Below are 23,349 nucleotides of genomic sequence, written 5' to 3'. Positions count from 1 at the left end.
CTGTAGCTTTTTGTCAAAGACTTTCACTGAAGAAACCTTACAGAAGGGAATACTACAAGATACAACCTTTATTTGCTTCCATATCTAAGAGGTTAGACTAACAATAAAAAAAAAATATGTATTTTAATAAACTGGTTGAGGTTATGAAATCTACTACAGTTTGTGGTGTTTTTTTTAACTACATATTCCTATTTAGTTATAGAGTATTTCTACAAAAGATTTCTCTTAATTCTAGTAAGTGTACTGCTCACATTGACACAGAAGCTGCTATACTTTGTGTAATTCACTACAAGACTGCTTAAAACTGTGCAGTAGCAACTATATATTCGTTTATGACTGCAGAGCAGCTATCATTAGCAAAGAGAATACATTTTTGACTGAAACATGCCCAAAGAGCTTAAAAAACTTTCTAAAAGTATTTAAGTATCTTGAAAAGAGTTGCTAGTCTTTAGAGTAACCATCACACCACAAAAGACATCAAAAGAATTAAACAATGTTTGCTAAGTGCTTGATATAACAGATCAAAAGACCTAGCTTGATTTAAACAATACCCAAGAACTTGAGTTTTTTTCACAAGTGGTGGTTCATCCTAAACTTAACCCCTGTTTAGACTTTAAAATAAAAGCAAAATTGTCCTACAACAAGTTGAAACGACAGTAAGTTCTAGTGTCATCATGTATCCTATGCAACTCTCAAAGGAAAAAGTCACATTAATGAAATCGTTCAAGTAAGCTGGAAGTAAATAAACTTTTAAAATAGTTTTTTTGAATGGCAATATAAACTGACAAGAATAACGATTTGCGAAGCTTTATTATGTATGTGACGACTTCATCTGACAGAAAAGTAGAGGAGGTGGGGGAGTGCTACATTATTTAAAGGTGAAATAGGAGCTTCACGTTTCACTCGAAGTCGAAACAAGCTGTAGCAAGCATTTATTAAAAATGCGCAATCATCCTGTCAATACATATTAAGGTCACAGGACTGAAACATGTTCTAAAATGCAGAACTTTTAAAGCTGCAGTATTCTTTACTTCAAATGATTCTGTTTAAACAGTTAACTCAATACTTGATCAAAATGTATGAAATAAAAGGGACTGCTAAGTATTTATTTTGAAAAGGCAGCAAGTTTTCCAGAAGAGATTTTAGCAGAAGGATTTAAGCCCATCTAGAGATATATAATACACTACTTTCATTTATGGCATGTTCAATAAATCAGTAAAGCAATAAGCAGCAGAGCAGCACAGAAGGAAGATACCCTGTAATTCACATAATGCCCGAGTACAATAAGAATAAATGATTGATATTTGATTGATGCTTAAAAACACTTCCTCTACAGCAAGAAAGTGGAAGTATATACTTCTAATTAAAGAGCAAGTTAACTAAATATAAGTCATATATATATAAGTATAATCCGAAATATTTAAAATCGTTTTTAAATTTATTTGCATCACTCCAAAATGGTGCTTTACTGTAACAGTATGACTCTAAAAGTTTCCCAAGATGACAACTAATTGCATTTGTAACTGGACATCTACTTAAATTTCCAGGGAAAACAGTTCCTTCATTTCAAGTTACATGTCCTTTCAGAAAAAAAAAAAAAAAAAAACCCAAAAAAAACCCAAACAACAAGCCACCCCCCCAAAACAAATAAAACAAACAAACAAATACCAAAGGGGAGAAAAATGAGACAATACTTAACAATACTTAACTGTATGCAATTAGATTAGCTCTCAAAAATTTGAGAACCTTTGAGTACGCCTATTCCCTTGTTCCTTTCAAGTTTTATGCAATGAAATATTTTCTGATAACGGGCCTCATTTCTGTCTCAGCTCCACACCAGTAAGGTTTTAATACTCAGCGTGTGATGAGAGATGAAACCAAGTGTGAACAACTTTCGGGTCCCATGAGTAGGCTGACTGTTGAAGCTGTCAGGTTCAATTGCATCATTCCACATTATTCAATGCCCCAAACTGCTCCCTAATTGTTAGGGGCTTAACATATTCAAAACCATTGTTTAGGCTAATGCTGAAATGCCTACAGTTGAGTCTCCATAAAGAAAGGGGAGGGATTTAATTGTAGTTAAACCATTACTGAACTCTCCTCCTTTCATGATAGGACAACAAAGATGGCCGGAACAACCAATTCCAAGACGGCTTCTTAATCAGTTTATATCCAATCAACATCCCTTTTCCCCTCTGTTTTAAAAATAATCATTGCTATTTTGTAGCTTTGTGTTATATTATGATGATGCTTCACAATTAGAGACAGATCACCTAATTACCTACTTCAGCCAATATCTATTTGTCCACAATAATTTCAAAAGTTATTTTTATTTGTTTAAAATAAAAACTTATCATTGCTCCAGCACTGTCTATATCCCTTTAAGTATGAGTACCAGATTAATATGGTTGGGGTCATACCGTTTACTAATCATACTAGGTACTATCACTAGTGCTTTAAAGAACTCAAGAGCACTGGATACCAACTACTACTGAAAACTGTATAAAAAAAATTGATGCAGGTGAAGTTTAAAGCTGTATTTTCTGCAAGCTATTCTGCAACACTTCTAAGAAGCAGCTGTTAATGCTTTCCATGCAATTGTCTGGCTTCACAAAATATGGGAAGAAATTCAGGCACTAGACCAAATATTAACATCAGCTTAATTCATCCAGAAGTCATCTTAAGCTGATGTATTTTGGTCAATGGCAAGCACTGTGTACTATTGAAAATAACAACAAAATTAAAACCTTAATTGCAACTAAATTAGCTTAGATACTCAAACAAATGAATGCTACGTACATAATTACAGTAAAAATTGGTAATATATAAAAATTAATTGCTTTTCTTGAGAAAAGAGCTGCCTATCAAGTGATAGCAGCAAAAGGAACCTGGCCTTCTGTTTCCTAGCTTAACTTGGACGAGTAAAGAAAAGTGATTTTTATCCCTGGAAATTTTAGGGCCAGTTACACTATGGGAGGCTTTTCTAGGGTATTCAGTGCAATGGGAAGAACATGCTATTGCTTCCTTTCACTCTTTAAGTACTTCTGGTACCATCTTCAACTTCATTTAGGAGATGTGGGAGAGCCACTTCTCACATTGTCACTGGCTTTCTCTAAATTCTGTTAGTGGTCTATCTGGGATCACAGTACACATCCCCAGAAGGGTGGTCAGACAGCAATACAACCAAATTTCTAGGAAACCCAAGAGGAGGTTCTAGCACATCAACAGCCCTTCATGCATCACTTGCTGCAACACAACTCTTGAGTATTTTCCCCACAAATATGGAATTTGCTTACAAAGCTTATGTAGACCTTGTTTTCAACAGGAAAAAAAATAATCCAAAATCTTATTTATTTTCCTATATGCCAAGAAATAGAGGCGGAATTAAGGACAACACAGAAAATCCTGTTTCCACATTTCTTCTGAAAACCGTCATATGACTTTTCAAAACAACTAGCATAACAAATAATATTAAAATGCAACATGATAAACATGGTATTTTAACTAAGCCAAATCTTTTATTTATACCTTTTTAATCTATGTTTTGGCTTTCATAGTTATAAGTTGAATATAATAAATTTTCAAGAAAACTATATTGACTTCTTGATTAAAACAGCCTACAGCACTATTGATAACTGAAAGTGGAAAGTGTACTTTTTACAGCTAACCTCACCTGCTATCATACATACATCACCACAACCAACCACTGTAGTCTTTTATTTATTCATTCTATGAAAGCAATACTGGGATTGAAAAGATAACCCATCCCACACTGCCACCATCACCATCCATGCACTTTGAAGTCCTTAAAGTTTTGCAGGTTTTTTTCAAACACACAATCAAGGTGCAATTTTACAATAAATGTTTTCACTAACTGGCTGAAATGAAAGAATTAACTGAAAAGCTTAATTAGGAGGCTGGAAAAGTTAAAATTAAATCAGAAAAACGTTTATGGTATCTTAGAAGAAAAAAGCAACTTTTCAATCAAAAAGAGCATTAATTACAAATGTACAAATTATTATAATTAAAATCTGTCAGGAAAACTGTATGTGTGACATGTAAAATCATCCGGTGGATACATTATTCACATCATTAGTACTTTTTATGTTACTAGCAAAAATAAATACTTTGAATTTCTAGCTGTAATGAAGACTCTTGCTTATGAACAAGCAAATAATCAAATACTGTCTTTGAAAATCAATTGTTTTGATTAAATGTACAAATAAATCCTTCAATTAAATGAAACCATCTAACCTTCAAACAGCAGCACTCAAATATTTTCCAAGAAGGGCATGAATGAATGCAACTGGGAAACACAGTGGGATTTGAAAGGCAAAATGAAAAATTAATGGCACACCTACAGAAACTAATTTATACCTCTGCCCAGTGTACAACAAGGGCACATCAAGTCATTAAAAACCACACGGGTAGAAGGCCTATCTTCCAGTAATGTGAAAAAGCTATAACCTCAACTGTACTACCAGTTTACTCATCTATTCCATGTTAGCTAAGCTGGGTATTACACAGAATAGTAACGAGTTAAAATCTATTTATTTATATACTAGATTCAAAAAAGAGACTTGAACAAAAACTCACTAGGATGCTTCCTCATTAAGAGGTCTTTTCTTGTTTGGTTCATTTTGGTTTTTAAAAAGGAGGCTTTACATAGATAAGACCCTGGGATTCCTCCACCTCCCCCCCCCCCCCCCCCCCCCCCCCCAAGCTAACTGAAAACAGAGCTATCATTTCAACACTAATTACTTTTACCTCAAGTTTGTTCCTCCATCCTTTCCATCTACCTCTGTCTTCATAGCACTTAACCTGTATGTGTTGTACATAGACAATGGAAGCAATATCTTACCCAAGAACCTGTTTTCCTTAAGAACATTAACCTATACATCAGGAATCACAATTTCACTCTCACATTGACTAGCAGAAAGAATGACTTGATTAGGAAACAAACCCAATATGCCCATATAGTAATTTATTTTCTTCATGTGAGCATTCCAAACCAAGCCACACTTGTAATACAGCAAATACTGGATCTGACAGAAAAGTAACTACTTCCAAGATCATCTATAATTTCAAAAACAGTAATAATAGTCAGCCACATATTCACAAGCACTGACATTTTGACTTTCTAAATAAACTTCAATAGTATTCACTATTTAAGTGATGAAACAAACATCTAAAGTAGGAGAATTACTGCTGTGTAAAAATGTTTGCAAGATTCTTAACATTTTATACAAGGCCTAAAAGGACAGTGCCTCAGCAATGAACTTTGCAGCTTGTAACAAAGCATACATCATGTAAACTTGAAATCATTTTCAAGTCAAACCTAAACATTCAGTTTCATCTAAATATTTTTTACTTATTCTTTCCATTGCATACAGACTAGTAAATTTCACATTTTTCACATTCTACACCATTACTATTGTCTCAGGCAGCTAAATTGAAGTAGTGCTACACTCAGTTCAACGAAGAGGTCAATGTGCCTCAGTTGCCTGGAGACTGATGGTTGCTACAGCAGCACCAGATAAGCCAAGCTAAATAAGCTTCAGCTTGAAGGCAGAAAACATTTATTGCTAGACCGAAACACTGATGCAGTTGTCTCGGCATGCAGCACTGCAAAATCATGCAACTGCCTTTCAGACTACCTGTATATTGCATAAGTCTATGCAAAGACAACCTTACTGAAGCAAGAGAAAAATACAAAAAGTAAAGATTTTAATTGGGCTAAATACTAGATTACTTGCAACTATGATTTCTTTGTTCTTCTAGTTGAGTCACATGTTAGAAGGAATTTTCCCTCTGGCTGTAAATTCTTCCTTGCTACTCTCCTCCACCCCCACCCCAAAACCCCTGAGTTAGATTGAATGAAGAGAAAATCAGATTTTTACCCATTTTGCCTAGAAGTAACAAAGAACTAAACCAGCTTTTAAGTGACAAGAAAATTCAGATGGAAAAGCCTTTACTAACGTGGTTCTTTCACATTTTTAATTTTGCAAGACTCTTAAAGTGGCTGTGACATAAATACCGTTTGGTGAGTTTGGAAGTAAAGTCACTATTTTGCACTGACATCTTACACCACAATACCAAACCCCTCTCTGTCTACAACATACTGAGGGATGCATTTAGCACACTAAATCTACCAGTGCTGACAGTTTCCTGTGGCAATGAGTCCCAAGGATGAGCAACATCTTCTATTAAGAACGATTTCTTTTTGTTCTGGGTATGCCGGCTTCTCCTTTTACATCTTTTTCTTAAGTCATGAGATAATGAGAATAGAGTTGATATTCTACCTTTGACTCAGTGGGTAGGAACCTCTTTTGAGAGATCTTATCATCAAGAGGTGTTTTGATAGTGACATAAAAATATGTTAACTGGTTTTCATGTATCCACCAATGTTACTGATTAGAGAATCCTAGTACTGCAGTAAGGAAATTATTTCCTTTTTCTGGAAGCATGCTGCTTAAACCATGTAACATCATGATCTCCACATGTTTTATTATTCATTTTTTTTAATTACCACCCATATTAAAGGTAATTCAAATCATCTTTAGAAAGGCAAATGCAGAAAATACAACCAAATTGACCACAAATCTGTAAAAACTGCTACTTCTATGTTAGCTCTAAAAAAACCCAACTAAACCCACCACCATACACTGTATGGCAACGTATAAATTGAACTTTTAAAAAAAATTAATAGAACTTACAAAATGTACTGTTCATCTGCAGGAAAGATCACTTAACTCTAGATTATATCAAATGAATTTCTATCAGTGAAACAAAAAGACTGGTATGACCTGATGTCACAATCACCAGAGGAAGCATATTTTGGAGAAATTTAGCAGTACATTAACATACGGTCATAAGTGCTGTCTATGCTTTATATGAATGACTGATTCTTAAGGGGGTGAGAGGTTCCACCACAAGGCACCCACTCATTACTAGCTTTGCAGATAAGCAGTAGAAATCTGTACTATGTGCACCCTGGACTTCTTAAGAGCTATTCTGGCATTCAACATCTCAACTATTCCATATTAAAAAACAGACTTCAGGAAGTGGCCTGAAAAAAATGTAAGAAGAGCATAAGGGTCTTCCTAAATTCCTGAAATAATCTCTGATTACATGCCTAATATAATTTACCATAATTAAGATAAATTCCTTTGCATTACAAGAAAGGATTATTGTTTAGATAAATTTGTTGAGATTATTTCAAAGTCTACTTTTATGTCTTAAAATGTTCTGATCCAAAGGTCTGCAAGAGCATTACACTAAATTCAACCATTACACATGGCTGCGATGTGTACCTCTGGAAGTGAAACAGGAAGCTAACTTAAGCAGCCAACCATCTAGTGTAGGTTACTTGAAGGCTGCGAACATCCTAGAACTGAGGGCAATTTGTCTTTTTTTCATGGATTCATTCTAATCCCCAAAGAAAAGTTCATTAAACAGTGACAGCTAACAGACCTGACATTTTCTAGAGTAGCCACAGAGAGGATGGCCCAGAAAATTCCCTTAAATGGACTTACACTTTTACCTGCAAAGCTTTAGCAAACTTCAGATGCTTCACCTGAAACATTACTCCCTTCCTCATGTTTACTTTGAGCTGAATATTTAATAAAAATAATAGTAATCAGGAAACAGGGTATGTTTCTCTGAGAAAGACCAGGAAACAGAAATGGACAGAGGAGTATCTTCCTTGGCCATACTGAACTTGAGAATATGGCATCCATAATTTGAGGCTACAACTGCAAACTTGGCAGCATCAATCAGGTATATGCATTTTACTGTCCTATGAAAATGCTCAAATCCCCCTTCTGAAGACTTGCAAAAAACCCCTCTCAATGTGATTTTTCAGCAAAGACTACTTGTGGAAGACGAACCCTTAAACTCCTTCATAATTCCACCCCTGTTTTGGAAGGTAGAATAACATCGCTCCCAAAACAGGCCCTACTTCTCTGTTGATAGGGACAAGAACTAGAGTTTCTTTTTCCTGTATTTTAACTTATCTTCCCATGACTACCAAAACAGAAAAGAAAAAGGAGGAGAAAGTTCCCTTGATAGCATGTAAAATCATGAGCAGACTTAATCTATGACAAGAAAACCCATGAAAGCAAGAAACCAAAATCAGTGTAAACTAGTGATGTGGAGAAAGAGCAGGGGACTACAGAGATGCAAAATTAGGGACTAGACTAATTCAGAAAGTGAGCAAATAAAAACCACAGGACAGAAGCATCTGAAACATCAGGTGCCCTACATTTAGAATCTGAAAATATCTGAAAATATCCTGAGCTTTCACATTCCTTTATCGTTAACAAATAACTCAAAATCTATTGAAAAAAAAATAAGCCTCATCTCCCTCTAAAAGCTGGAACAGACAAAGGAGGATAACCACCATTATATGAATGCTAAAGAAAACCCTGCTGATTTTGTACAGCTCCAACGGGGACTAAAGGCAAACTAACTTCAGAAGGGATAATGGAAGTGATTAAAGCAAACTTAACTTCACTTAGCATTGCAACTGAGTAACAGCACCTACCTTCCCAATTATCACATCTCAACCACGGAGGCAGTAGTTCATTACACTATGTCGAAGTGGACCTCTCATATCACCACAAATAAATCCTGGACTAAAGAGTTTAACAAACAGTGACTGTTCAGTGTCCCTATCTCTGTGCAAGCGGTAAGGACTGCTGTTACTGGTACTTCTTGTCCTTTTCCTTCTCTTTATTAGCTACTTCTGTGACAAAGGAAGCACAGTGCATAAAGTAAGAGATGGGAACTTTAGAAGAAAATAAAACAGAAAGTGCAAAGGAAGAAAAACGGCTTTAAAAGGAAAGCAGAGTCCACTAGCAAGAACCATTTTTCTCTCTGTCCTAAAAAAGTGAAAACAATCTTTTGGATTGTATCTGTAAAACATGTTAGTGACAAGTACATGCAATATTATTTGAACTGCCTCACAGATGTGCTTATTAGAGTTGCTAAGAGCACAGATACCATCACATGGGAAAAGGAAAATCATCTACAAAGTCACAATTTGATCATATTAAATGTCCAGAATAAATCCTGAACATTTCTGAATAAAACAGGATTACTATAAAGATCATACATTACTAAATCATAAAATACCAGCACCAAAGAGTCGATGAGCTACAAATGTTTAAAATAAAAGGCTCTGTGTCTTAAAGAAACCACTACATGCCATTTCCACTCCCTATAAAATACTATTGAAATGAGATGACAAGATACTTCAATGCATTTTTTTTCTTAAGACAGTCCAAGAGATGGTTTTAATAATCAACTGGAAGAAAACCCAGTCAAAAATCTTTATTTCCATTTCTCCAGTCTGATCCTGTATTCAGAATGTAGAGACCCCAGAAACAAATGGCCACAGAGCACTAGTAGGGTAATTTCACTCATGTAAGTCATCAAAAGGAACAGACAGCTCAATCAATTTCAACCTCAATCTTGACCAAAGTATCAAACATTTCACTATAAAACACTAAATCTACAAAATTATTTTTTTTGTTGTTAAATCTAAGAACTACCATTTCCTCATGAGCAGAAAACAAATCCTGCTGTACAATACCAAAAGATACTGAGGCACACAGGTCACCATTTTTTAATGAACAAATATTAATCACTAAGAATAACTTATCAGAAAGAGCAATACAGCAAACTGTCACAGAACAATGAAACAGGCTGACATTCTTGCTATATTCATGAAACACAAGGAAATCTGAGATATAAACTGAGCATAGGACTCAGAGTGGTACAATTTGTGACTTGGCTTAACAGAAAAATTAAGACAATATTCAAAATCCAAATGCAAGAAAGTGATTTTTCTCAACAACAGAACACACACTAATATTCATAAAAAAGTTAAAGACATGCTTCTGAGAGAAAAGACAGTAGTTTGGGATACAGTAATTTGCTGTTGCATGCAAAACAGGCACTACCAACAAACATGTCAAGAGGATCAATTCACAGAAAACAAGGAGCAAATATTTGTGTGGGATGAACCTTCTTCCCCTGTATCCCTTTCTTCTTGCAACTGTTAAAGGCATTATTATGCTAATAAAGCCTCACTGAATTAAGCAGTGTAACCTATCGGAGGCTATGCCCAAGACATATAAAAAGGAGTAATAGGATAAAAAAAAATAAATAAATAAAATTTGCATTTCCAGCAAGTGGCATTTTTACTAGACCACTGATTTCCCACCTGGTGAGGAACACCAGCATTTAAATTCAGTTATGGCACAGCACGGAACACAAGCTAATAATCTCTTCTGGATTTATTAGATTGGAATAAAAATTATGAGTGGCATGAGAGAATAAAATAAGACACAAAAGAAGAGGTGTAGCAACAAGGCCCATACTGTGTTTTTGTCTTAAAAAAAAAAAATCACAGTATGGGAACTACCATACTAGACTATAGAAAGAAAGAATCGAAATCCAGGATTTTCAAGTTTGGGTTTTCTTTTAAATCTTTAAAATCTGTGTTGTTTTCATTTTGAAGGCAAAAGCAGCACTTGGGGCTTTTTAATCACTTAAGTTTTATATGGGTGCAGTAGTTATTAAAATAACAAAGGCACAATTAGTATTATCTAATTTTCCTCACTTTAGGACAGTTGCTTTTAGTTGCTTGCAAGTTTTCTTAATAATATGAACAAACTTTTCTGTATTAGATGTCTACCATAACATCCTAATCAAAATAGTTCAGCCAGTTTTGAGACTAATTCTACAAAACCTTTTTTTTTCCCAAGACCTCTTTAGGATTTCTTAACACCCTTGCTTTAAAAAAAAAAAAAAAAAGTTGAAAAAACTAAATTAACTAATTTATGATGTCCCCAAAATCATAATTAAAAATGCCCAACAGAAATCTAAGAAAACTTAACAGCTGAAATCTTAAGAGGAGTACACCTTAGCAGCACATCTTTTGGGCTATTCCAGTCTTTAGTACTATTCCAACTGCATGTCTGCCATCCTGACTAAGCAGCTGAGCAAGCAAGGTCTAGTCATACTTGCTCTCTTAACTAAGAGTTTAAATAAAGCCTACTTTTTTAACTATTACATTGTATCTGCTATAGAGGCAAATGCTTACCCTATAGCCATTGTAATGCACACCTAGGATCTTGTTTGATTTTTTTTTTAATTAAAACACTACACAAAAAATATATTAGCACACCATTATTTGAAGACTTTCATGGTGAAGTAGTGAGTAAATACTGAGAATACATCCACAAGAGCCCAGCAAGCAAGCAGAGCACTTTGATGAAAGTTTGCAGAATTAAGTAGGTAAACCCTAACCCTTGAAGTATAATCAGTCATTTATGCATGAAGAAAAAAAAAAAAAGTTCTCTTGAACTAGAGAACAACTGTCATGGTAAAATAGGCTTTCTTGACTGAGTCTCTTCAAACACTAGTAAGGACCTCATGAACTGAAACTGAAAAAGACTCCCAGAGCTCAGGAAAAACAAAGGCATGTTACAGGTGGCTGTCACAATTTAGTGTGAATCAAAGACACTTCCAGCAGGGAGATCTGCTTGGTATTTTCAAGTCTTGAAAGTTGGGAAAAAACATTTCACCTGCCTGGTGCAGTAACAGAATCCTAAAGCTCAATCAGGACATGAAAGCACTTAGTATTTTCAAATTCACAAATCCATCTACTAAATAGACTAATCATAGACATCCATCTACATACATTACTCTGTAAACTCATTTTCCCTACGAATGAGGAAGAACCGTGTCCATGAACCTAAAAGCCAACTAACTGTTCACCTTTTACCACTACAACTTCTTTGAAGGAAGTTTCTCTCAAAACTGAAAAATCAGCAGGTTAAAAGAACAAAACCAAAAGCAAAACACCCCAGAAAGGTGACAAAGCAATGCAGCCTCAACTGGAAATTTCCATTGTCTACCTGTTGGATGTTGCTGGATGTCAGACAAAAAGGAAAAGGGCCAGTATAACTGCAAATGGCAAAGGCAAGGAATACAGAAGGAAAAAAAGATTGGGACAATAAATATAGGTGACTTGGTTGTAGAACATAACTTAGAGACATGTCATGCTACAAAGCTTATCTGAAGCATGATGTTTGGTTGAAATATTAATGCCTGTATAATGGTTCAGATGATGAAAGGACAAAGTTCAAATTTACGTATTGACACCACAGATACAAGAAAAAATAAAGTCTATATCTTTACTAATTTCCAGATGGCAGACACTAGTTACCAAAGTGTAGCCCTAGAATCACTGAAGCAGCATAGGACTTTCTAATTCTCTGTGCAAACACAGGAGTTCCCTTTTAAGGCTGACAACCAAAACTCACCATTTGAACCTCCCTTTACAGTTCAGAATCAAAAGACTCTTTAAATGGTAGTACCTGTGAGTAAGATCCTGACAAGTAAATCTAGGCACTGAGGTAAGATCCATGCTGGGGGGGGAGAAGAAAAAAGAAAGGGGGGGAAGGAAGAAAAAAACCCAAACCACCACAAAAAGAACCCCCAGCGCATCTCCCAAAAAACAGTCAAAGAAATGACAGGACTTTTAAGCACTTAACCTATGGAGGGCTCTCTAGTTCAGCTAAACACTAAGAGAAAGCGCATCTCCTAGCATGTACTTCACCTTTTTTGGGACAAGATGAGGAAAAAATACTATGGTATTTTTGTTCCTACCTGCTAAATATGTGCTCTGTCCCATTGCTTTTTGAATCCCTTTATCCTCTGACAGAGTTTAACAAATAGAATGATAATGCACAGTTCTTGCTTATTTAACTTTTCCATGTGATTTGTGATTTCACAGACCTTTGTCTTGCCCCATCTGTGTCTCTTTTTCAGGCCAAGAGTCCCACACTATTTACTCATTCCTTACAAAGACGTTGTTCCTTGCCATTGCTCACTACCATGGCTCTTGTACCTCTTTTGATATCTGCTGTATCTGTTTTGAATTGAAACTGCCTTTTCCCTTTAACACTTACTTCATTTGTCCTCTTACCACCTTGTCAACACAGGCTGGTGTGGTCTTTCAGCAGTTTGTGACAGCTGATCTTCATAATAGCTCATTGCATAACCTAGCATAATCAGCAAACTTGGCTTCTGTTCTTCTTCCTTTTTCTAGATCATTTAAGAAAACGTTGAGCTGTACAAAAGGCCATAAGGCTGATCTTTCCAAGACTCCACTGTGAAAACTGAGCATCTACTCGTTTGGGTTTTTAAAAATCTTTTAATCTGCTACTAACTATGACACATACTTTCCCCTTATCTCCAGGCCATTCAATTTAAGTGTCTTCAGTGAGTTATGGTGGGTAATACTCTTCAGGAGTTGCTCGGGATTTTTTTTTTTTTTAAAAAAAGGGGGGGTGGGGGGAGAAACTGGACACCAACTCCAATTGTGATTTCCCCTCACAAAAGCTCTATTTGATCTTCACCAAAGCATCTTCTATTTAATTCATTTCTTTAAAACAGTTTCTATCAATCTGTGCAACAGAGATGTCACCCAATTTGGGGTGAACTGGCCAACAGGTTCCAAAGCTACAAGACAGCTGTCACACAAACACACTGGCATAATGCAAGTCTTATTTCTTTAGGAAACCAGTCCAGAAGAATTATATAAAAATACAGACTGCCACCTATAACAACAAAGTGTTATTTGATACTGAAATGTATTCTGTACATACATATAGCCTGCACATAGTATTTCTGCTACATATGTACTATACACACACATGCACGTACACACGTGTAAGTATGTACGTATTAAGCATGATTTTAACTCTACAGGTTTATATGCACTATCTTAAATCAGCGTAGATGCTATAAAAACTGATTGTTTATATGCTCACCAAAAAAAAAAAGGATACATTCATTGTAAAACAGTTTCCCATCAGAAAATTAAAAATACAAGAAACAAAAATATAAAAACATCACGTTCAGTACAGTATTCCTTCATAATTATTATCTAATCATGGTGGCTCTCTACAACTATAACCTCATACTCAACTGCCTTGATAAATGCAATCTCGTCCAACCCAATTCATACAAAACACTACCATAAAGACATTTTTTCTGGTTCATTACTTTGACTATGTCGCCCTCCTGCACTCCTCCAGCGCCTCCCTTATCCCTTCACCATCAAACATGCACTACGTATCTTCATTCATACGACCTTTCAAATACAAAAGTTTAGCATCTATGTTATATAAAACTTTCATTTGCTATCAAGATGTCAGCCTTGGCCACCTCTTTGAAAGGGCTAGCCTTAGCTGTCCATTTGTCAAATCTCCCACATAAACCCCTCTGTTCTATAATTGATACCAGCATTTTCCATGAAACATGAAAATTTTTGTTTTTCTCTTTTAAATCCTTTCTTAAAGCATTGTTCTGATAACAGATGTTAGAGCACTGACAAATTGTAATCAGCGTTATGCTACTAGTCATAATATAGCCACTATTATTACACACTTCCACAGGCCATTTTTAAAAATCTATGTGCTTTACAAAGATGGGACTATGTAATATTATGGGGAATTTCTAGCCACTATAACATTTTCACAATAAATTCAATGTTTATTAACCTATTTCCAAAACAAATTATTGTTTCTTTTAACATTGAAAATAAGCAGGTCAATAACATGGTTTGCTATCTTGTGATAGTTTACCTGAGTTGCAGCAACAACAGTAGTTATAGAAGGCGCAGTTGAAGGTGACAGAGCTCCCACTTGCTGCAAGTGGCCTGAAGCCTGCTGAGGTAAATGAGAACTGGAAACGGGAGTGCTAGATCCTGAGCCAGATACTGCATTTGGAAATGATACTGCTACATCATTGCTGCTAAAAATACCTGAAAAAAATTACAAAAACAGTTACATGCATCTCTCTCTCTCCCACTGTCTCTGTTTTCTAGTAGCCATGTAAATATGCAGTAGAAAATTAATCAAGACAAACAAGATCACTTAATACGTAACGCAGAAAGCTCCTGTGTTGAAATTCTAACCATGCTGATTGATATAAGTGCTCTTGTCATTTGACATTCTACAGTTCAGGGAACACAGATTGATTCAGTTCTAAGTTTTTGTAAAACATGTGTGATAAATCAAATATTTCTGTGCATTACAAACTGCTTAAATATTAACAGTAGCAGAATTTTTGGCTAAAATACCTGCCTTCAACTGAGCCTGCTATCAGAGTTCGTGCTTTCAGTGAATTACTGTAAACATTAAGTAGATAAAGAATGAAGTATTGGGCTATATAACTGAACATACACAATACAAATGGAAAAATACTTTTTAACTTTAAAGTAAAATGTTTCTAAACAACATACATTTGTTCAAAACTGTAATTTTGGCAACTAAGGATTGCTTGTGTATTTTCAGAAAAATACTGACAGCAAGTCTGAGGACAAAGTACTCAGATTTGCTGGGAGAACTGGTGGTATTTTGTTTATTCAGAAACTAAAACTCCATCCATGATCTACGAATGCTTGACTAACATTTCTGCTAGATCAGCCAACAAGTAAATGACTAAACATGTTAACATTAGTCAGACTTGTATGTTAGAAATTTAAACAGGAAGAGTCCATACCCCTCTGTGAAGCCATTACTTCTGCTGATCTACATGCAGGGGAAAGTTCATTATAAAGGTTGGGAAAAAAACCCTACTGACCAGAAGCCCAGGACAAGAAGTAGTACCTGTCTATGAAACTGTTAGGCTCCACGTGCATTAGATAAGTGAGCTGTCAGCTGGCCAAGGAATATCAAGCATGGTAGCACTGAACTGCAGTTAGAGGAAGAGTGCCACAGGGAGTAAACAGAAGTAGAATGAACATGGTTAGATCAAAAAAAGCAACAGAACTGAAATGCCAGTTAGAAGGCAAAGAGTGGAGCTAGTTTGTCACTCATACAAATAATGATTTGAAGAAGGCAGTGACAGTAAGAAGATACGCAATGTTAAAACACCACTTGCCACCCAGCAATCCCTCTGAACACTGGCAGTCAAGGGAGACTAACATTATCCAAACCCACACATAATATGCAAACACTGACGTTATCTTAAATTCCCTGCCTCTCTTAACTGTCAAGAAAAATGGAAGAAAAAAAAACAGCCAGACCCAGTAAAGAAAGAAGATACAAAAAAACCAGCTGAAGATACATTCCAACAACACTTTTTTCATCCCTAACCAAGGTTAGGACTTCTTGTCATCATCTCCCCAATCTCTTCATCATAGCACAATGCCATACCTGCTCCACTTTCCCACTGACCTTCATATCTTTTTCCATTTAGCACACCTTCCTGGGCCATCTTCCCCTCCTTTTTTTTTGTCACCATCCCAAAAATCTACAGTTATAGCATTACTAGCATTTTAAGATACGTGAATACTTTTTCTCCAATTATGTCTGCCTCATTTAACTAGACAGTAAATTACATGGATGCTACTCTAGATTTGTCCCTATACACCACCAAGATTAACATGATTAACAAAAAGCCTTGTTAGTGAATCTACTTGTAAAAGTGATATAATTACAACCACAAAAACTGAAATATACCCTGGGTCCTCAAATTATTTTTTTTAAAATCTGCTTTCAATCAGAAATTTCAAATAATGAAGAGGATGAGGTTTTTGACCCTTTGTATTCTGAATGAATTAAAAAAATTAAACACAAAAAAATTCTTGAAAAATATGAGATTCACATGCAATTATCTGGCTCCAGGAACTGTGCATTTTAAGGGTAAAAATAATGAAATATCACAACACTTATGATTAAATTGTAAGAACTCATCACCATATATGCTATTCACTCTCATAGAATATCAATGATAACGAGTGGAGAAAACAAAATTTTTGGTGAGAGTCAATAGTAAAAAAGAAATAAATTTTGCCAAAAAGGTAAAACTCCAAAATTTTAAAGCTATTGTAGATTTTTTTTCTTCATTTTTCAAAATCTTACATATTTAATAACTGCAGAGATTTTGCTGCTTCTGTTTTAATGATAAGGTTTATTCTTCCTCTTAAAAAATAAAATTCTGGAATACAAGCAGATAGTTATAAAATCATGGGCATAAAACTATTTCAAAAGAAAGACAAGCAGTAAACTAGTTTGCTGGTGGAATGAGGTAAGCTGCTATTTGTTGCTAGCAGTGATAATTGTAGTAGTAGTATCAAAAACACATGCTATGTGTTGCTTTTGCAAAATACAGGACAAACATGACCTATCTGCACACTCTGTTTGGGCTAAATATTTCCATTTAGCAACTCCTTACTTGATACATGCACCTTCTGGAACTAGTCATGCAACCAAGATATTACTCCATGCAAGCATTTGAGTAAGAACTGTATGCTGGACATATGAATAAATCATTAATTTTCACACCATTTCAAAAATACCTGTATAAAAACTATGTGCACATCATATCAGAAAGCCAAGAAAGTCCATATTTAAAATGTCTCAAAGATATCAAGTTGTCATTTTGGGTTTGGGAAAGAATAAATCACTTCCTGGATCAGGAAGGAATAATAATGAAAGCCAAACAAATCACTATAAACCATATTAATGTTTAAAACAAACGAACCACCTTTAAGTCCTTCCCATATTACTGAAAAGTCAAATAGCTATAGCTCTTGATGAACGTTAGTGTGTAATTTGCCAGAGGCATAAACAGCACAGTTAAATACAATCTTCAGCATTTTATACAATACAGTTCTTCAACTGCAGATAGAACTGAACACGTAACATTGTTCAGGTAAAGGCTGACTGTGCGTAACACCACTAATGCAGCTGCAAAACATGGCTTCAGGTACTAACAGATAAAATGCACATACAGGTTGCATTGCTCAAGTGAAAGGCTCAACAAAAAGGCAAATCAAAAAATAAAAAAGCATCTCTGGACAACAAATAACTGCCTGCTTAGCACAGAAGGGTAGTACTATAGAGCTGGGAACACATCAGATTATGCAGATCAGAAAAAACTCTATTCTTTTTGCTGAAAATCACTGACAAAATAGATAAAGAACTTCAAGAACAGTGAAAAACAAAGTAGCCTTAAGTCAGAACTAGCTGTGCAGCAACATATACCAAGAGGCACACAGAACAATTTTCATTATGTTATTCAAAAACTCAAAAATAAGTAGTTCCATTAGCAGAAGAATTAACAAAACAGATTAAATTCTGGCTTTCAACAGCGTTGCACCTCATAGGTGATATCGATGCACTAAGCTTTCCCACCACAACTTCCCGTATCTAGCTACGAAATCCTCAGTTCTTTTTATCTTCTAGTCCTACAGCCCACTACGTTATCCAACTCCCTTACGTTCCCTTCCCTATGCTGGTGATTGCCTAGCTCAGCAAGAGACAAAACCAGGCTGTGGTTACTCTTGTAGCCAAACTCCATCCATCTCTATTACAGGAACCTACACTTTAGACTCCTTTACCAAGTTTGCTCAAAATTGGACAACAGGCTCAAAGCTTACTGTGGGCCAAAGTCAAGAGAGACAATATGTAGACTCCTTCCTTAGGAAGCTAGGAAGTAGTTCTCCCTACCCATAAAGCTGTATTTTCAAGTCAGTAACTTGAAACTCTTGCAACAGTTGTGAAAAGAAGAAGTTATTTGGGCTATCTGCCACAGCTTGCTGATCCTAGCGTTTTGCCAAAACTTAAGGAATAAGCAGAATGTTGTCAAAGAGGGTTTTTTTTAAATGTAAACCTGCCATCCCACTGGAGTTGTAAAGAACTACAGAACCTTCCTACTCGAGGGAGGACAGACAGATCAGGGGCAACCACCTCAAAAGGATTTGTAGTATAATTCACAGAAACAAAAGGACATTTTGAATTATAAGAACTTCTTTACAAAATTAAAGCTATATAAACATTTTCAGTACCTTCACTTCCTGTCATGATCTCATAAAGTCTCCCCTAAAACCAAGACAACTTTTTATACAGAGCAAAATGAAAAAAATGCCTTGAATGAAGCAGTCCATTAATTAGCAACTAACTGTGTAGAAGAATCTATTAAGTCTAATTACACAAGAAAGAACATGTTCTATTCCCACAGAATGTTAATAGTAGAGAAGTATTCTACTATTTGTTACTTTAACACAGACATAAGATAAAGTGAATCTAATGATAAACACAAGCAAATAAAACAGGTCATTGTGACACAGTTGTCTAAAAAGAGAAGAAAGTAAATTGTGTTTGAAACTGCCAAGCTAGTAACAGTATTTCATTTCAATCCATCTGAGATAATGAAACCATAGCTTGGATGCTAGGGCCAACCTGTTTCCTTCATGAAGAAATCTGAATCAATCTCAGAATCAACTATCAAGCCTTTTTCCTGCCACTGATGAGCAAAGTGGTAGAGTTCACTTTCCGATAGGTTTCTACAAGATTCTGCAGTAACGGTTCTAGAAGTGCACAGAAATTATAGTTACTGATCTGAAGCCTGATAACAAGCCAGCATTTCCCTCCCTTTCAGTGTCTGAGGGTTGGGTTTTTTTTAATGGAGGCACAGCAGCCTCTGTCACAGATCAAGAGTCAATGCCCTCCTTTCATGAAGTGCATTCTGTGTCCTCTCCATGATGAGGTAGAAGGCAAAAACACTCCCAGACTGAAAGTATTCAACAAATACACACTGCTGGGGGTGGAGAGGAAGAGGGAAGATACAAAACACAGGTACATGCGTTTTCAAAATGGACTAAATATTCTAGTTTCATACCTATTGACAGAAGGCAGACAGCCATAATCATTTGAAAATACTCTATAGATCAGACTTATAGTCAAAGACCAAAATACTTAACAAGAACCTTCACACAACTGAGGAACACACTTCGGCACAGCAATGTCACATATATGATGAATCAATGATCTAAGAACAAGGCCATATCACTTTTTCATATACAGCAAAGACCTCATCTGCTATCAGATGCCATTAAAATGAACCCCTTATCCTTGACAGCTCAGCTAGCAAGCTTAGTCAATCTCTTCTGCCTACTCCCATTCCTATGTTTATAACCCTGACCATACAGCTATCTACAGTCATTCAGAAATGTATTCAATAACAGGGTGGAGGGTGAAGGATCAGAACTGATCCATGTAGCTACTTAAATGGTCTACTCCTCTGTTCAGCTAGTCCCACCTGCTGTAGTGAACGTTATTTTTTAATTAATCCCACATTCATTAAAGACCACACATGTCAGCAGTGTAACAGAACTCACTCTTCAATTAACTGCAACAGGGAGGAATACACATACCAGTTAACACAAAACAACAGGAGTTACTTAAACCGAACTCAGTCAGTATACAGTCCTCAATTAGACTTTTGTTTCCACATGTAGGCTTTTAAGTACAAGACTTCAAAACTGCCTAAACCACTGTCAGAAAGGTTACAGATTCCCAGTGCAGTATCTCTGCTCCTACTTCAAATTAATCCACACTGCACCATGTGTTACACTACAGCCCTCCACTGCAGAAGGGCTCAAATCCACGTTTTTCATAGCCTAGCCAAGGTGAATGTGCTCTCTGAGAGGAGAGGTTTGAACATGACATGAGGAGACAGATGAATGACACGCTGGACTAGGAACACAGGAAGAACTGTATCATTTTTCTAGCCCACTATATCCATCTCTAACAGTGACCAACAGCAACTGCACAAGGAAAAAAAAAAAACAAAAAACAAGAAGAGGGCAAGCATGAAGTCATACTTTCCTCAAATATTCTCCCAGCCTCTAAAGTCTATAATGTGTGGATTTTGAGCCTGAAGAAGAGTCTCTCTAATTATTAGTCTCAAATTTGCTTCCAACCCTGCCCCAAAGATTTTCTTCCAATCCTTTCTGAACAGTTGTAACTTTTCTTACCATGTCGCACTGCAAAGTTATACCCCAATTAAACTGCGCAGTCTTTTTTTTTTTTTTTTGGGGGGGAACCTCTTTTCATATGTTTCCTCTAGATGCTTTGATTTCCCACAATAACTGTTTAAGATGCTGCCTGTTTAAGGTTCACATATATATGTAATTAACTCAGTTTTATGAAATAAGACACAAAGAATTTCACGCTTATGCTAGTCTGATTCAAGAAGGTTTGAAGTACTCTTCTAGAATAAGAGCAATAAGATAAAGAGCTTCACGATCATGAGACACATATGCTCAGAACTAGAGGAAAGACCTGTAGTTCAAGTTTATCACAGCACAGAAAGATCTTTGCAAGAAGAAAAAGCTATACAGACATGAAAGAAGAATTGATAAAGATCTTAACTTTTGTCATGGTGAGCCAAGACATACAAGCCTAAGTTACTTTAATGTAACATACTAAAATCAAAGTAGTTTTAGGATCACTAAACAAGTATTCCTGAGTAGAAGCATAACACTTACGATCTATGTATCTTAATGATTTCCAGGGAGAACTTCATGTATTTGCTTAAGATCTCTGAAAACCTACCGTAGCTTCAAACCACTCTGACAGCAATCTATCTCAGTGCTGAAATGGTGAGTCACCAGAATCACTAGAATCCTTTTCACAGCTAACAGTCTTTTAAAGGAGTTTCTACATCAAAAGTTCTCTCTTTTGGATTCTGGTGTTCTGAAGCTGGTATCTTTGAAGGCATGCTGCAGGATGCTTCATTGAGCTGGAATTTTCACAGAGCAGGCCATTAGAGAGGCTAACAAATAACAACAGCAATTCTGTTGTGATTAGTTATTTCTGGTGGTGAGGAATAGCTGTTGCCTGAACTGTTGAAGGACTACACATAGCTGTCATTAGCAAAAACTAAAGCTTTAAAGCAGTATTCTAGAAACTCATGGACAGGTAGTTACACCTGAGGTTGTACAACTGGACAATAACACTGTATTATTCAATACTCTGAAAAAAATATGAATAAAGGAACTATTTCAGGATGACTTTGTGATTTCCCTTTTTTTTTTTTTCTTTAATACAGGCAGATGCCTTTTTATCAACACTGTAAAAGTCTGCCCAAGTTGGGTTAGATTCAAAACTTTTAGCTCATTCTGTACAGATTCTGTCTAGGTTAGGTTACCTTGTTTAAAAAAACAAAACAAAACATATATACTAAATTTTGCCTGCATTGATACGGAGGCTAACACTACAGAACCGAAAAGTTTCTTTGGAAATGTGCTGTCTTCTAAAGCCAACCATAGTGCTGGGACTGGCACAATGCCTATCTGTTCTGTGCTACGACTCTCCTCACTGCACTCACAAACTAACGTAAGATGGAACAAGTGAAAACAGAGACCTGAAAACAGGAACAACAAATAAAACAGACAGAACACCGAATGAACGAGAACAAAAGTAGCCACAGAAAGGCTGCAACCAACCATTACAATTTACAGCTAGCTCTAACATGAAATAACATTCAGGTCACCACTACCCATATGCACTAAAATCCTCAATAGATATGTATGTCTGTACCCCCTCCTCCTGTTTTCCAGTGGTAGGCCCATAAAAATGATGCAGAAGAGATGAGACTTCAAGGTCAGGTCAAAAAATTTGATTGCAAGGTCCAGAGTGAGACTGGGAAGGACAAAGCAGAAAGTTATCACACAGTGAATAGCAGTGAAAAATTTACGTCACTCAGATGCAGTTTTTTAGTTTTTTTAAAGTAAGTTTTTTTTAAAAGCATGAAAAAAATGTAAGTAGTTGACCATGAAACTGAAAAACAGAATGCTGAGTAATTTTCTTATTGGTGAAACTACTGTGTGTCACTTCTGCCTTGAAGTGGCTTGACTCCTGTCTATTAAGGAGTCTGTCTATCCTTATGGAAAGATACCGCTCGAAAGACTCTATTTTCTAGTCCTCTATTTAAACTGACCCTTTCAACTGTGGTCAGACTTTAGCTATCATCTTTCCTCCTTTTACGTTTTGTCAGCACCAAATTCAGCTGACAAGCTTTGACCATCACCTTTATATTACCATAACTATCAAACGAACCTCTCTGCTCCAAACTTTTATTTGTATCCACTCAAACCAAAACTCCCAGTTTTTTCTTTCTGGTAGTCTTTTACTGACATGCAGCCAATTTAAACTCTGTGCAGTGAAAAAAACAATCTCCTGTTATACTGTCTCCCTCAAACTCTTTCAGACAATGACTCAGAGTCCTCAGCACTATCCGACTCAATCTCAATATGCTGTGGGAGTAAATGATCTTCCCACATTTAAATATTTATCCTAAGTTTGATTACTTACTTTTCATCCTGTACACACACAGCAAGATCTTTCCTTGCTGTTTGTATTATCAAAGTTCTATTTACCCTCATTCATTTCACACATATGTATGTGTGTGTGTATATAGATATTTATCTATCTATTTATTTATTTATTTATCTGCCAAAACATTGCTAACTTAAAA

At 35.9% G+C, this 23,349-nt stretch overlaps 1 protein-coding gene across 8 annotated transcripts in view; it reads right to left on the bottom strand.

The window, feature by feature from the left end:
• MLLT10 (MLLT10, histone lysine methyltransferase DOT1L cofactor) overlaps positions 1-23,349 on the bottom strand; it is a 127,223-nt gene that overhangs the window by 21,192 nt on the left and 82,682 nt on the right. For all 8 annotated transcript variants that reach the window (XM_026841950.1, XM_026841949.1, XM_026841952.1 and 5 more), the window contains one exon: positions 14,664-14,842. In XM_026841950.1, the coding sequence (XP_026697751.1) occupies positions 14,664-14,842 (179 nt within the window). The remainder of the gene's footprint in view (positions 1-14,663; positions 14,843-23,349) is intronic.

Source organism: Athene cunicularia (genome assembly GCF_003259725.1).
Source record: "Athene cunicularia isolate RWA chromosome 2 unlocalized genomic scaffold, athCun1 chr2_part1, whole genome shotgun sequence".
NCBI lineage: Eukaryota > Metazoa > Chordata > Aves > Strigiformes > Strigidae > Athene > Athene cunicularia.
The sequence above is the reverse complement of the archived record's forward strand: the minus strand, read 5'-3'. Positions and strand labels throughout refer to the sequence as shown.